General features: G+C 39.6%; 1 protein-coding gene across 1 annotated transcript in view; it reads right to left on the minus strand.

Annotated features, from left to right (window-relative positions):
• Positions 1–17,034, minus strand: part of GALNTL6 (polypeptide N-acetylgalactosaminyltransferase like 6) — a 436,047-nt gene that overhangs the window by 64,243 nt on the left and 354,770 nt on the right. Inside the window, exons 5-6 of the mRNA XM_079305686.1 lie at positions 13,141–13,326; positions 6,703–6,886 (exon numbers count right to left, since the gene is read on the minus strand). Of these exons, the coding sequence (XP_079161812.1) occupies positions 6,703–6,886; positions 13,141–13,326 (370 nt within the window). The remainder of the gene's footprint in view (positions 1–6,702; positions 6,887–13,140; positions 13,327–17,034) is intronic.

Genomic DNA, 17,034 nt, shown 5'->3' on the forward strand with positions numbered 1-17,034 from the left:
TCATGCCCAGAAGCTACTTAATTTTCTAATTACTGGTAGTATTCATGACCCATTCTATGAATCTGCCCCAGCATATGGGCATATAGACTGTCAAGCTTCAAAGTTAATACTTGTGTGAAGTAGCAGGCTAACAGCTCTAGAAGCATTATACTCAAGATGTTTACATTTTAATGCTAATTATGATGCCACAAGTATAAAATAAAATTGGAACTATGAGTTTAGGCATTAGGAACAAAATTATTACCCTTTTGTCTTGGGTAACATTAGCCACAATGACCATTTCAGTGAAAGGCTGTGTATCAAATCTCAATCTACCCAATTCAACTAGCACTTAGAACTTGATTAGTGATTGATTTCCTTGATTGAAAATTAAAATCAAACCAGTAGCTGTTTATTCTTGATTTATTTTTCTTTTCTTTCTGACAGGTTACATTCTCTGTAGAGTGCTCTCCTCTGTAGTGGTCCTCAGGAAATGTACTGGTTGTACAGAACCTCTACACTGCAATTCTATTAAAGGCAGGAGAAAATTATTCCATATGAGCATATGCATACTCACAACTTCTGTGTTAGTGTCGGTATCTCTTACTGAAAAAAATTCTGAGATTTCAAGGGGCCATGGGTGGATGACAGTTTGCAAAAACTATTTTTATATCCACTATTGTTATCTCCACTAGCAGTCTTTTATAGATCATAGCTTGTCAAAACAATAAATCAAGACTGTAACTTACACAAACTCACACTGGTTGGAGACTGCTTCACTGTAGAATAATGCCTTTGCATAAAACATTCCTATTGCACAGTTCAAACCAGTAGATTTTACTCAAGCTTTAAAAAAATAGATGATTGTTTCTGGTTGTGAGAGGTTTTATGAATATGTTTATAGGCAGAAATCAGCCATAAAAGACATAGGCTATAAAGCACTGGGAGCTGTAGAACAGAAATCATTGTCCAAAGCACTTTCTGAACTTCAGGAAACGATAATAAAATTGTGAAAGTACTTGTCAGATTTGAAATGCAGTCTTAGCAAAGAAGTTCTTTGCACCCACATGTTGTAAAAAGTATGTATTTAAACACTGAAAGTAAGGAGCTGCAGAAAAAGAGTATTTCTGAGAGTATACCAAATTCGAATAATAGAGCAACCAGATGACAGTTTGCAAAATAATAATGTGATTTTAGGTACGCAATTCAACAAAAAATGACAAGTAACCTTCCAATCTCACACACAAAAAGCTACATTAGGGTCATAAATTACATTCAAGGTTGAGAGCCTGTGATGCAAGGGAAAAGAAAAATGTACTGATCACCCAATTTTATCCCTTGAGCATGTCCAAAATTTTACCCAAAAGTACATCCATTAAACCTAAGTGGCTCCTATTACTGTGAGAGCCTTGTGATGGTGGAGTGATTCTATTTCTACATTATAAACAGGAAACTCAGTACAGGAACTAAAATGTCAGATGCTACAAAGTTATTTCTACTTGCTTGAATAGCTCAGTATTTGCAAAACCACTGTCCCAGTCCTTTGCTAGAGTTACATGACTCTTCAGCTTTGTCTCCCTTCAGGGAGGTCTGGAGATCACAGCTCTACACTGGAAGGCAAAGAACTCTTGGAGAGAAGAGAGTGGCCACACACCAAAACACTTCTGAGTTCCTCAGATAGGTTCTAGGAGTCTTGGCACCCAGTAAATAGCACAACACTTCTCTCATTGGTTGAATTTTCCACCTTGAGCTGCAATTCAACAGCAGTGTTGTTAGGTCTCACCTGCACCTTTCTCTTCTTCCTGCATCATAAAGTTACACCAACCACAAAACTGCTCCAAGGAGCTCTGCAGCCTCTTCCAAATCGTTTTTCGAGTTGAACTGATGTTTTCTCATCTGGTAAAAGTATGTTGCAGCTGGCAGGCAACTGATGCCAGTTTTAAGATCAGGCATGTGATAACATGAATTGATGTAATGTAAGTGCTGCTAGGAAATAAAGAGCAGTCATCCCCAGCAGGCCTGAGCATATCAAACCTCCACTTTGAACTTCCACAGAGCTTTTAGCTCAGACAGGCTATTAAATCATATAAACTGACAAGCTGTATATCACAGTCCATTATAGTAACAAGGTTATCCTATTAGTTTAAGTGGCAATTGCTTGGGTTAGGAAAACAGCTGGAGACCAGGTGCCCCATGGAAAGGAACAGCCCCAGAGCATGCTCTTATGTCCCAAACCTATGTGTCCTCTAAGAACAAGCTCTCAAACCTCTGCTATGACAGAGAAATGAACCAGCAGGAGAGGATAAGCCAAGATGACCCTTGTTACACAGCTGATAAACATCTGTGGTCCTCCCTGCTTATAGACTTGAATAAAATGTCCCAAGTGATCTCCAGTTCTGCTGAATGATCACTGATCCTGGGATCAAGACAGAGAGCATCATCATGACATGATCGTGGTCCCACAATTGTCTGGCAATTTCCCACCACGCATCAGAACAACAGTTTGAGTTGTTTGAACAACCCCAGATGCAGCAGAGAAAAACAGCATGAAACATCTTTCAAAGTATATTCAGGTATTTGTATACAAATTGCAAGACAGAAATCACTACAGTCACTGTGATGATCTGCAACTGGGACAGATGAATTGAATGGAATATAAAACCTCTGTTGTTTCTGTGGCACATGAAAAAGTGAAATCAAGGAATTCACAGATTTAGTGTCTGGATGAGGAGGCAACCTTATTAGAGGAGAAATCCAGCTTCCATGCCTACAAGGATTCAATATATCCTGAAAAACAGTCACACAGATCTCTCAAAAAAATTGCTAATCTTAAAAGCTACATGATATCCATTTATAGAATAGCTATTAAACTTTCCTATACGCTACAATGAGCATAGAAAAATACCCAATAATTCACATGGGAGCTTTGACTGAAAACACATTTTATATGGCTGCACTTTGGTTCAGTGAAACCTATGGGAAATTTGGCATGGCCAATGACAAACTATATGTGAACCAAATGGATAAAATTTGTGCATGAATGCTGCATGATCCAAGTGCAGTTACAAATTTGTCATATTTGTCCCCCGTTGGTGCTAGTGCATCATCTGTACCTGAATTTGACACTGGAACCTTTTGAGAGTTTTACAGTCTTAAAGTCACAAATCTTGGTGTAAAGCTACTGGTGGGGAACAGCTGCAGAGGGCCTGAGAATGGGCAAGAGTGTACATCAGAAAAAGCTGAGAGCTGCAGTGAAGCTCCAAGTTCTGTCACAGCAAAGGATAGAGATGTCATCCCAAGTGGCAATGCAGGTATAGGAACAATAAATCATGACCACACGCACACCACAAATGGATGAGAATGTCTCTTCTTCACAAGAGGGATTTTGACCTGGAAGACCATATTGAGATAGGGAGAGCACCTAATCAAACTGACCACAGTGGAATACAATTTAAAAAAACCCCAAAAACATGGGAAAAGATTAATTCCAGAACACTAGCTGAGCTGGCATTGGAGCTTAGTAAGCTTTGTGCTCTTGTCATACAAAGAGCCTACCTGTCAGCACTCCAGCTGGTTGTGTCAGCTGCAAACACACTGCTGGTGTCTGCTGCAGCAGTGCTTTGATCATGTGCAGAGGGAAAGCTAATGTACCATGCAGATAATACAACAACTGCTCTTAGGTCTTCTGCAGTTTGATCTGGTTTTATGTACATTATTTCTTAGGCTGATGTGACCTTTTCTGCTTCATGCATATACTGTGTTGGCATTTTAAGTGAGGGGGAAAAACTCATCAGCACACTTTTTGGATGGTGTATACATTATTTGCTGGTGTTTTACTAAAAATGCTGGCAATTTTCCAGTTCATTAGGGATCATCTCAGATCTGGCTCTGCTGGCAAGAAATAAAACTATTATGATGCCAACAGTAAAATATTTAACCTAAATTAAAAAAAAAAATCCCTACTGCTTACAAAATAGTAGCATAATAATTATGGTGCTGGCTGTAGCAATTTCTAGTTTTAGTGCATATGTACCTAAAGGAAAACTGTTCTACATCTTTTATTCCACAGAAGCTGTCTTGGTCAATTAAGTTACTGATAGGTAAAATGGTTTGCAACGTTTACCATATTTGTTGTAAGCAAGATATTAAAAACTTGAGGACTCAGCAGAGAAGGCACTAGGAGAGAAGCAGTACTGAGTTTGTATCAGAAAATAATCTTTCCCCTAAGCAAAATTCATCCTGATTATTTAAAATGTGTATCTATACCCATTTTCCATTTTAGGCAGAGGGTGCTTTTAAGCCAACATATGGTCCTAGCTCAGTCAGCCTTCAGTCCCGCTGGCATGTGTGGGGACAGACACGATGGCTCCTTGTGCAATGCTGCTTTTCCAGCTGCATTGCTCTGATGTGCATCCTGTTATGGGGAAAACAAAGGAAGACTCTCACTGATTTGTGTAGGAGCTGGGAAGCCTTTCCACCTGACAACCACTCAGATTACAGGAGATTTATAGGCTGCATTGTACTATATGTTGTTCCTTGAGAAGCCATTAATCTGCCTGTGTCTTACACTGGCAGGGCAAGATGGGCATCAAGTGCTGCCATGCTGAGTGGAACAGCAGCTCATGCAAAACCACCACATCTATTCTGTACTGCACAAAACCTTGTGTCTCTAGAAAGGTTCCTGTGAGAGATTCCTCTTCAGTCTCTCTTGTCTTTGTGACAAGGTTCTACAAGATGTATACTACAAACTGCAAATCTGAAACAACTGATAAACAACCCTGTAGCTATGCTGGCAATAGAGGAGTTTTACTTATGCAAACTTTGAACACTGAACCAAATTATACAATGGTTACTTTCAGTAAGTGCCAAGAAATTACAACTGCTCAGAGGACCAAGAAGACTTAGAGCAATGGAAGATCTAGCAGCTCTGGAGTGTTATGTGATTGCACCAGCTGCATCTATGTAGCTGAGCAGTGTGGCAGGACATCTTGCCCCTCAGAAGAGCTTACCAGTGTCTTGTTAGCTGGTGAAATAACTCAGGGTGTCTCGCCCTTCACAAGAGCTTGGTAATTGCTGAAAAAACTCAATCAAGACAACTTTTCTTGCAGTGACTTTTTTTGATGCCATGAAAGAAATGCTTCCAGCTGTCAATAGATACCTTGCTGTGGAAGGGAGATCTGGAAAGATAAGCTGGAATTTCTGACTGACAGTTCACTTCACAAACTATAAAAGCTGCACCAAACTTTCACAAAGCAGAAATCTTCTGTCTATTCCCTGGAAATGTGTGGGACTTCTTCCCACAGATGGGATGCCTACTTTATGGTTGCTGTCCCAAGAGCTGAGTGAAAGCATTCAGTCCACTATCAATATTTTGGTGGTAAATTACATTGACTCCTAATCCATTCTAGTTCTTTGCTTGCTTTAATATAGATACCTCAATATTGTGCACTGGTTAATGTAATCTACTAGCTCTCTTTGTTTTATACTGTGTAATAAGTAACTCTGTTTAAGGTCTTTCGTCTGCTATCGCCTATCTATTCAATAAATAACTCATTTTATAATAAACCTGATCTGCCATCCTTAGAACTTGCAGACTGGAATAATTTAGGTGTGGGCCATATTAAATTTAAACTGCTGCCAAAAATCTGAGGCTTGCCTGAAACTCCCACCTGATCAGTAACAAGTGGTCACATTGGCACCTGATGTAAAGTATTCATCGGCTCTTATGTTAATGCAAGATGAAGACTGAAGGACATGGATGGAGATAAGTAAAAAGGAAGAAGTAGAAGAATGAAAATGAACCCACAAACGTCACTCCTCCCTGCTGGTCATTCCCTGGATATTAGGGTCAGAGACACAGGTCTTCTGTTGCTATTGTTTCCAGGTTTTGCTTTGGGAAGGGGAGTGTGCTGAGGTTTCAAACTGCCATTCCTACAGTGTGGAGGTTCAGCCAGGGCTAATGAGTGTCAGAGCCTGCCTCACTGGCAGCCCTGCTGGGATGTGCCTGTGTAAGAGACCTGGAGACTTTCTCACATTAGAACCATGTCTGTCTGTCCTTTCTCTTTTGATATGGATTAATCCAAGCTGATCCTTACACGAAAATAATTATAAGAAAAGATAGGAAATAAGGATGTACCTTTGTGAAAAGATAATTTATGCGAATGGGCTGATCTCTACACTACTGGGATCAGAGGCTGTCTTATCCAAAACTATTTACAAATCATCTTGACATTGTTCAGGTTTGACAGGTCTGTGTTTAAGTTACATCACTGCATATACAGCAGCCACATCACTGCTTATAAACAAAGCATGTGCTTGGTATAATGTGGACTAAACTGCCACTGCATCTATTGCATCAAGTTCCAGCAAATAAAACCTTAAATAAAATTTCTGTGAAATAAACAAAATACCTGTCATTGCAGTCACTTCTTGTCTGATGCCAATACTTTTAAGTATGGCCTTATAAGTATGTGCCTGTCTCTTACGTACAGCCACTGAGCCAGGTTATGTTTCCAGGCACAAATTGTGAATTCTGCAAATTGTTGCCTTGATCTTTTTTCTAGCTTTCAGGTTTTATAAACCTGTATAAAAGCTATTTTCTTCCGGTACCTTTCATTAGCAGAAAGCAGCCTAGATGGAAACGTCTGGGCTTGGATTCAGCCACAGTTACATCTTCTGCTTGCCCTTCTTCACGCTCCCACTCTTCCCTTTATCGCTACTTACTCAAAGGGGTCGCTGGGATCAGCTCTCTGGAGCTCTGGAGGAATCGGGATTCTTTTGTAGTACATTTCCCAGTCAAAAGCTCCTCGCATGGCATCCCCCGCCTGAGCCTCGTAGCCAAAGTGATTGTGGTCAATGACATCGATCATAGGACACACGATGGTTTTGTGGTTAAGTGCAATCTGGTCTGAAAAATGAAAGTAGAAAATAGGAAACGGCATGTCTAGTCAAGCCATCTATCGTATTACTGCAAAGTGAATCCCACAGGTTTCTCGTGTTTGAAGATTGTTTGCTTTGTGCCCTATGGCCCCCCAGTAATTTCATTTTTCAAATCTGTATCAAACCTTTATTTAAAGTAGAATAAAGGCAGTTGGGCAATGATTAGAAGTATTTATGGTTCTTTAAAGGGAAGTACATGCCTATGGTCATCTGTATTTCTCTTACATTGCTACTCTGAGCTGTTCCCAATCTGTCAGTTATGGAACAAGCCAGCAAATGGTAAAAATACTCCTTCATCTGTGGGGACTGTGTATGGGAAGCCCCTGTGAGAGAGAGATTTATTCCTAAATGTGAACCTTGGCCCTTGCAACCATTCAGTCACTATTCCTGCGGCTGTAGTGTGCATCAGCTTTGAAATCAAATGCTCCAAATTAAAGGCAAACTCCAACACAAAGAGCAAAACACGGTTTGTGTCCTTTTCTTTGTACCAATCTTTGAGTTATAAACGAGGCTCCACAGTATTATTCTTACCTGCTTTCTACAGAAAGGACTTTATTTTTGCTGTAAAAAAAAATTGTAACTATGAGACTAAATCAAATTCTCATCTCTAGCATAAGGTCAGCTGGGCCTGAGTCTGCTTTGGTGAATCCTATTGCTTAATCCTATAGAGCTTCTCTGAAAAGAAAGACAAGTGAAGAAGATAGGCCAACATCAAGAACTAGGCAGAAGAATAAAGGTTTGAAATAAGGAAGTACAGAGAAAACCTGTAGTTGTGTTGACATGAAAGGACAGTAAAAAAATACCTATGAAACCTCAAAAAAATACCTAAAATCTTAAAATTCCAAGTATAACAAAGCTTTTTCTCTGAATGGCAGCTTAGACCCTTTACATTTTATAGTACACTTTAGGGCCTATGTGGAAAACTTTTTTTTTTTTCATTTTTTGGTTTTATTGTTTAGATTTCACAGATGCTTGGTAATACCCTAAAAATCAGAGGCCTGAGTGTGGATTGAACACTTAGATAGGAAGGCAGGTAACACTGGTATAATGATTAATAATACAGATTTTGCTTCCATGCTTCTGCGGGACTGGAGTTAATAAAAAAAAGATTATTTTCTCAAAATATTAGGCTTTTTACATTTATTCTCAGAAGTTTAAGTTTAGAAACACTGTCCAAATCAGGGATCAATGCTGCTAGTGAGAAATTACTGTGACTGGAAGTTCAGCGGGTTTTTACATCCTTATCCTTTAATAGTGAAATAAATTTAAAGCACAGGTTCTCACAAAATTCTAGGAAACTCATCTCAGAGATAATGGCTGCATTACTGCTGCTATTGCCAAATATAATTACATTCACTGGCACACTGTATGGTGTTATCTGTGATCATTATATAAAGTCACTTTTACATAATCTCTTTCCTGTGATGGCCCTCCTAATAGTTATAGGGCTTATAACAATCTGTCTCTGACCCCCCCCTCTTCTAAATTGATTGGAGCAGAGAAACTAAATGGGATTGATTTGTCTGGAGCAGGTCAAAGGTAGACTCATAGTGCTTTAGCATTCTTTTCTTCATCTTTAAAAGCTGCTGTCTTTAAACACACTGAAAGATTTGAAGTCTCCAAGTCATATGCAGAGATAGTCAGGAAGAAATTTATTTCAGCAATGCTCAAGCTCAATCCTAGTCTTCATTTCTGCAACTCTCAAGAATTCTGTAAATATGATGATGCTTACCTGCCTGTTATAGTGTGTTTCTACAGAATTTACTTCTCAGCCTCTAAAATATTTTAGAGATAAGGAACCACAGGAAAATCTTGAATTTTGATGAAACCAGGGTGTTTGTAGTTGTGCACACCAAAAGACAAAGTAACCAAACTTGCAGCCTCAATGTTTCCTTCAGTATGCTTAAAATAATTAAATTTACACACATACTGCTTAGGCTTAAACGTAGTTTCAGTTTGAATTTAGGAAACAGAAAGAAAAGGCTGTAAGGTTCACTTACATTCTACAAGTGTGGTGGTATCACAGACTTAGATATGCAAACATGCTGCTGCCTTTATCAGCCACTGCTCTTTCCTCCCCCTGCTCCTAATGCCAGCCACTGAAAGCCACAGCTGAAATGCTTTACTGTTTCTCTTCCATTGCCTTTACTCCTCATCCCCTTACGGATTCCTACTGGTCTGAAAATATCCATGCATTATTTCACTTCAGTTAAAGAGGAGAACAAACAGATAAGCATCACTATACATGAAAAAATCTTGCAGATTTGACGGAAAACATGGGAACAAGAGGTGACATTGCTCAGAGCTTTCTCCCAAGAAATTTTAACCTATATATATATATATATATATATATTTGAACTCAGCACTTTTAGGATCAAGCAGAGCAAGCATATATGACAACAAAGGGAAGTTTTCAATATTGGATAAGTCACTATCTCAGAAATATAAGTTTTATATCTATGAGAAACAGATATCCTTGTAATTTTAAGTGCACGTTTCAAACTGGGCTGGATACAGTAATAATGCCAAATTGCAAATACTTTTATTTTTGCAATTTTTCAAAGCAAATATTTTTATTGTCATACTTAAATACTTGATTACAGAAAGTGACAACAATTGAGTGACTCAGCAATGGGGTTGTACACTCAGCTTCTCCTCTGTCAGTACATCATATACGTGTTGTGAAGATGGATAGCAAGCAGGTGTTTAGATAACTTGCTAAGCATGGTATTTTTAATTCTTAGTTAGGAAAGGAATCTGTTTTAATAATGATTTTTTAAATGATGTTTTAATGATGATGTTTACCTGCCTGTTATAGTGTGTTTCTACAACTTACTTCTGGTGGCCTGTGTCACCACTGATCTACAGTCCATCTCTCCTCTCTTGCTCCAGCAGCAACATCAGCAGAAGGAAATACATGTCTGCACATTTCTGGTTTGCCACTTGAGTTTCTTACCTGCAATTACTGTGTAACTGTGACTTCACACTGCACTAAACTGTCAGCTGCTGGAAGCCAAGTCACATCTTTCCTTCTGCTGAGGACTGACAACAAACAGCAGTGTTTGCCAGCCTTTTTATATCACTGCCTACTTAGTGAGCATTGGTTAAAACTCTCTCATATCTCACAGTGTCTTACCTAAGCTCAAGAGCCCATTTAAGCAAAAAAATAAACTAAATAAAGCTTAAAGAAATTAAAGGCATTTTATACCCATTTTTTAAGAAAATGCAACAATGAACTGCAACTGAAAACAATTGTGGCTCACCTCCAAAAAGCCATTTAGATACCCTAAAAGTACTGAAATAACTCAGTCTTCCTTTGGGCTAAAAACTGACAGTTAATTCTGAAAATATAAGTTAGAAACTGAAATAGCTCTGAGAACCATCTTTAAGTGATGGTTCTTGGTTCCTCATGCCCCTCCCCAATCTCTAACTTTCAAGGTCTCATTTGGAACAAAACCTGGTTTGGAACACTGGAAACTGCTGCTCCTCTCAATAAAGACTGCCAGTCCAGAGCAGGGCTGAGCTGTGTACTTGTTGAGGATTTTTCACTACACATGCCAGATCCAATCAGAGCTAAAACAGGACAGCTTTAAAGCAATAAACACTCAACATGTTGTGGTTTCCCTGAATGACTTTCAGTCACCAGCAGTGCTGAGTGAATCACAAAATGTAACATCTGATAAACACTTGAAAACATACATTAGCTTTACTATTATTAGCAGCCAGGTGTCATCTGATTTCAGTACACTAAATATCTGCCACCTAAAGATTGAAAGAAAATTCTCTCATTCCTTTAGAAAAACAGGGCACAAGGAAAATATACTAGATGTGTGTTCCTTTTCTATTTGCCCTTTATGTAATGCTCTACTGTTCATTTCAAAATAAAACCAATTTGATTCTGGGCTTCACTATTCCTCAAGACTCATTTCTAGGTCCTCTGTCTGGTTGGTTATCTATGGTATTCTACTATATGTAGAATGAGAAAGATCTCATTCCTCTTGAGACCTGAGGGGCACTGATGCAGTTGCTCTCAGTTTTCTATTTGTGGCTGAGGGCTCAATACCCAATTGCACCCTGGCTGCAATTACAAATCCTTTGTTGCCATTTTTTTTTTTTTTTTTTTTCTTAAACTAGCTAGATGTATGGAACAGATTATATCTCTCATGTGAGATCACATAGGCTAGGGGATCATAGAATGGGTTTATGAAAGTCTGGTCCTGCCTGACTAACATGATCTTCAATAAGCAGGTAACCTGCCTAGTGGATGTGGGGAAAGGCTGTGGATGTTGTCTACCTGGACTTCAGTAAAGCCTTTGATACTGTCTCTCACAGCATTCTCCTGCAGAAGCTGGCAGCTTAGAAAGGTGCACTCTTCACTGCATAAAAAAGTGGCTGGATGGCCAGCCCAGAGAGTGGTGGTGAATGAAGTTAAATCCAGCTGGTGGAAGACTGGAAGTGTTGTTCCCCAGGGAACCAGTACTGGAGCCAGTACCTTTCAAGATCTAGACGAGAGGATCAAGTGCACCCTCAGTCAGGCTGCAGATGGCACCAAGTTGGGAGTGCCAATCTGCTGGAGGGCAGGAAGGCTCTACAGAGGGATCTGGACAGGCTGGATCAAGAACTGAGGTGTTGGGGTCATAACAACCCCCTGCAGCACTATGAGCCTACAGATGCACATCTGGGAAGCTGCCCAGAGGAAAAGGGCCCGGGGGGGATGACTGACAGTGGCTGAACACAAGCCAGCTGTGCCCAGGTGGCCAAGAAGGCCAATGGCATCCTGGCCTGGATCAGCAATGGTGTGGCCAGCAGGAGCAGGGCAGGGATTGTCCCTCTGTACTCTGCACTGGTGAGGCTGCACCTCAAGTGCTGTGTCCAATTCTGGGCCCCTCAATAGAGGAGGGATTTGGGATGCTGGAGTGTGTCCAGACAAGGGCAGTGGAGCTGGTGGAGGGTCTGGAGCACAAGTGTTGGCAGGAACAACTGAGGGAGCTGGCATTGTTCAGCCTGGAGAAGAAGAGGCTCATAGAAGAGGCTCATGGAAGAGCCTCTTACTTAGAGGCTTACTGCTCTCTAGAACTGGCTGAAAGGAGGTTGTGGTAAGGTGGGGTCAGTATCTTCTCCTAGGGATAGGACAGAAGGAACTGGCCTCAACTTGGATTTCTCTCTGATCCTTTATGACATTGGTGCTTCATACAAAGTTATGGAGGTTATTCATAAAAATGCAGATGTTGTGATTGAGGGCAAGGGGGTAACAACGGGAACAATGGTATGCATGATTTGATATGGAAGCTGGGAAGGATAAAAAGTTGGAATTTGGTGCATTATCTTATTACTGATCTGAAAAGAAATCAGTTAATAGTATTTTTCTTGGTCTCTACTGATAGCTCATTAGAAGAACAGCACATGTTGCTGCAAATGCTTTATCAGCTTATTGTGTGGCCCAAGAGTCCTAACAACAGAATTCAAGGAACAATAACCATTAATTAGTGAATCCATAACCTTCTGTGTACTTACAGCAGACTTTTTTAATGAATACAAATTTCTTTATTAGGCAACTCAGAAATTTTCTTTGGTTAGTGTAGCAAAAAACACTCACTTTGCAAATCATGTATATTTTGCATGTAGAAAAGAGAACATTTCTGTGTAGAAAACAGAACATTATTTCCTGAAGTGAAATCCTAGACTACAACAATTGATTCTTTCCATTTCTTTAACTAATGGAGCTTTGCTGGCTGCAGCTGGAATCCAGCAAAGCAGTCAATAGCAAATCATTCTTTCTGAGCTTCCCGTTGTGAATGCTATTGCTATTGGATTTAACACTGAGGCCTAGGATATATTTACAGCAAAAACTGTTTTAATGCAATGTGTAAAACTAGGAAGGAGTACAATATCTTCATAACAAACCTTTTCAGGTGTATAGGAAGGACATAGCTTTATACTAGATATAGTGGTGTATTTAGTGGTAGTAATAATAAAATAAATTGTAACTATTATAAGCTAAAGCAATACTGCAAGATTTTACAAATTCTTTAGTCTCAAGAAACAAAATGCAGCTGGTCACATTTCTTGGAGTTCTCTTTCATACTAACACTTCAGACAGATCAGACCTGCAGCAGAACTCTGAACACTTTGATACAGTGTATGTCCTGCTTACCATGGGACACAATTCAATTGTTGTTGTATGTTCTGATTTCAATGTCTGGTGAATGCTCAGGCACTTACTAAGCAAGGGTGGCAGCCAATTCACGTTGACTTCGCAGTGGGAATCCAGGAATGTCAAGACTTCTCCTCTAGCCAGCGAGGCTCCCAGCAGTCGGGTCCGAATGAGCCCTTCTCGCTTCTTGGTCCGCACAATCCTCACCTTGGCAAAACGCACCACGTACTCCTCCAGCTTCTCCTTCAAATGTTCTAGAAAGAAGGGCAAGAAAAGTGTCACTGGTGCCAGACCTGGAGGAGCCAGCAGGACAGGCTGGTGTGCAGCCTGCAAGCTGCTTATCTACTTCCATCTCCAGTCACCTCGAGTCCTCCAAACTCTGCCACTAATCCTCCTGGGATGGTTCAGAAAGTGCAAATATTCTCTGTTTTATCACACAGAGGAAGACACTGACATTTTGCTGCAGTTGCTACTGGCAACCTGCCACCCACAATATAATGGCCAAAACAGCTGCAGGATATTCATCCATTCTCTGGCTCCTGCAGCCCAGGGCCATATAAACATTCTGGCCATGTCATTTTATAAACAGTGTCCTTTCCAAGTCAGTTTCCTATATCAACTTATTATGAAAAACTATGCATGGAAATAAATTTAAGAAAGAAAAGTAGCACAATGAGGTTGTTTTTGTAATGGGAAGGGAAGCAGAAATGAAGAAAGATCTTAATAGTTAGATAACAGCATGAAGCACACAGACAGCTGACTTCCTAATAAAATTAGGCTGCAAATGTAGAGTAGTTCATAGGTTCTCTGATGTGCAAAATCTGATTCTGTTTGTATTGCAGAACATCATCTTTGGGAACATTTTTTCTTCTGACAACAAACACACACTAGGAAACATAAAAAAGCCCCAACAACAAAAAAGCACCCTAGAGTTTTGCCTCTTCTTAAATACATCTAATACACAAGTCCCAGTCTTTTGTCTTTGCTATAACACCTCAGCCTGCCACTGATTACTTTGGAAAATGATGACAATTCCATTAATCAGGGGAAAAGGGAGAGAAAACCTTAGTCTCTAATAATTAAAACTGTTGATATGCTACATTTAGTGATGCTAAGGATTGCAAGCTAAGTCTCATGGAAGTGGCTTTGTCAGGTTATGCTTGTTTCTGATACTAATTCTTTGGACTTTTATGGACAACACAGGCCTTGTTATTTTTCTCACATCATTACAAATTGTAAGAAGTTTGCTGTGGACTAGCCCAAAGGATTTCCATTTAGCAGTGTCCTGGAGTATATAATGCTGACACTCAAATTCAAGGCAATGAGCAAACAAGTCACAGCACAGACAATACAGGATCTTGTGTAAAAATAAAATTAAGCTCCAGTGAAATAGAACTCCCTCCACATGTCTCTTTTTGTCTTGTTTTTTTCCTAGCTGACAAACACATATGACTTTCCAAAGCTGCCTGCAGATTAGGAAGAAGTAGAACTCTGATGTGTATTTAGTAGAAGAGTACTACATGGGGTGGTCTTCCATGCTAAGGAATCCTGATGCACAGTGGCACAGAAGAGGGACTAGGAACATCACACTGCAATGATTACAAAACAGGTTGGGGCTTCTGGGAGGAGAAACTCAACACTGGAGACATCCTGAGTCAAGAGAGATGTTTGTGCTCTTAGTACTGCCTGGGAGAAGTATTAGATCAAGTGAGGAAAGCCAAGTCTGAGACAAAAACAACAAAAAAACCCCTCAAAAAAGAACAATATTATGATAAATAGAGAAAGATTTTGTCTTCTACTCTGGCTAACTGTAGAATACACATCTAAATTACCAAATAAGAAGGGAAGAAGTATCCCTCTATCCATCCTGTTTCACTATTACATACCCAATAAAATCCCAACAGTAACAACATCAAGAGGTGTTCTGTGTCTTGAATGGTGGGTTTTGTATGACCAATCATATTCACAGCACAAGGCCTGTGTGCTACTCTGACTCATTTTAGCTACCAGCTACAATTCAGTTTTGTGACTGAACTGAGGTTTATTCAAGCCCTGGATCATTTTGTGCCCACAGGCAAGATTGTTTAAAGTGTGTATTTATTGAGCTGTTTTTCTGTTTTTATGAGCTCCATTGAGACTATTCCCATAGCGCAGGAATATAGAAGAAGGGAAATAGACCTTAAAAACAAAGATACAAAGACCTTGCAGGTAATATAAGAAAGTCTGTTAGGGCTGTCAGTCTGGATTTTTTTTCTATATTGTAAATTGTATCATCTAATAGCCATGAAAAATGAAAAAGCTCCAAAGTGACAGTTATTACACATTTCCAAAATAAATCAAATCTAATCAGTTAGGTACCATAGGTTCTGTTAGCCCTTAGACACCAGAAATTTCCTGCAGTTCTCGAAGGTCACTTAACCCTTTTCCTTTTCCATCACAAGTCTTCAGTTTGTTTGCACTGAAGAGTGCACAGGGACCCAGCACCAAGAGCAAGGCCACATTGCTGCACATTGTTCAGACAAGCACTAAAAGAGAATCGGGTTGCACAGCCAAAACTCACCTCTCCAGCTCTGGCAGCACTCACTAAATGCCCTGGCTACAGTACAAATCCCCATCACCACCTGTCTACCCTGATTCACTGATGAGACCAGTTGACCAGAGGAGTTGATTATGTGTCAGACATAATTGCCTTACTCTTCCCTGTTTCTAGGCAGTTTCCCTCTTTGTAGGTGAAGGCAGCTACCAAGAAAGCACCAAATGCTCTAAAATGGAGAGAAGCAGGAGCTTTACTTGGACAACCCAAATTGTTTGTGGTGTTGGTAGGCTCTCTGGTGCCTGTAGGCACATGTGAGTTGGGCCTTCACTAGTTGGGTGTCACAAGGGTGAGGGTAAAGCCCTTGCAGCAGGCACTGATGGTTAAATGAACTAATACAAACGCTCCCTTTTTGTGCATTCTGATTGTTATCGCTTGTCTTGAGCCAAACTGATTCACTGAAATTCAGTCTCACACAAAGGAATTAATTTTGCTCCTTCCACATCTTTCAGTGAGCAAATTCTGAAAGCTGAGTGCCTATCTTCTCAGGAAAGCACTTCAGGGAGAGATGATGTAAACTATCAAATTATGATACATTCTTTTCTGTTCTTATATCAATTGCTAAATAACAATAGAGTTGAATAATATGATTTGATTGTCATTAGTTGTATTGGAGCTTGAAATCTATTAAATCAATGGTAGTTCATACTGTTCTTTCATTGCTTGACATTCCTTACAAACACAGGAAAAAGGTCTCGCAAAATTTAAGGTTTTTTTTCCTTTGGCAAGGAAAATATCTGAAATTCTGTGGAACAAACAAAAGCTCTGTACCAACTTTCTCCCTCTTTTTCAGACAACTCTTCACACATTTAAACAGCATGTCACCTGATTAGTGAAGAACTGCATTAAAACATCCAGCACATCTTTTGATGCCAGGATTACATATTCCAAAATTATTTTCATCTACCTAATTAGTCTCATGACCAAATGATTTAATTATTTTCTGCTTGTTGCTTAAGGAACAAGTCGCAAAAAAGCAGAACCACACAAATAAAATTTGCACATCTTGTTTACAGAGAATTCTAAATGCATCCTCATTTAGACATAACTGGAAATAGTAAGGAAGAAAGCAATAGTAATAACTTGTGAATTTTATAGAGTTTAGACAAGTGACAGTAAAATATCAGGTCTACATACAAGCCAAGTATACGCGTTACTAGAGATATGTAAGGCATTTAAATCTGTTAAAGCAGTTACATGCTGGTACTATACTAATGGTAAATCACAACTTAGGCAAATAGAGGCCTGCAACAATACCTACTGTATCTTTGCAAGGAAGGTGCTTTGGGAATTCATTTGGGAAAAACTTCTCAATAACTACAAAAAAACTATAAAAACATCGCAAAGTATTTAAGTTCAATGACCAACT

The sequence above is a fragment of the Erithacus rubecula genome, assembly GCF_903797595.1.
Source record: "Erithacus rubecula genome assembly, chromosome: 5".
Taxonomy (NCBI): domain Eukaryota; kingdom Metazoa; phylum Chordata; class Aves; order Passeriformes; family Muscicapidae; genus Erithacus; species Erithacus rubecula.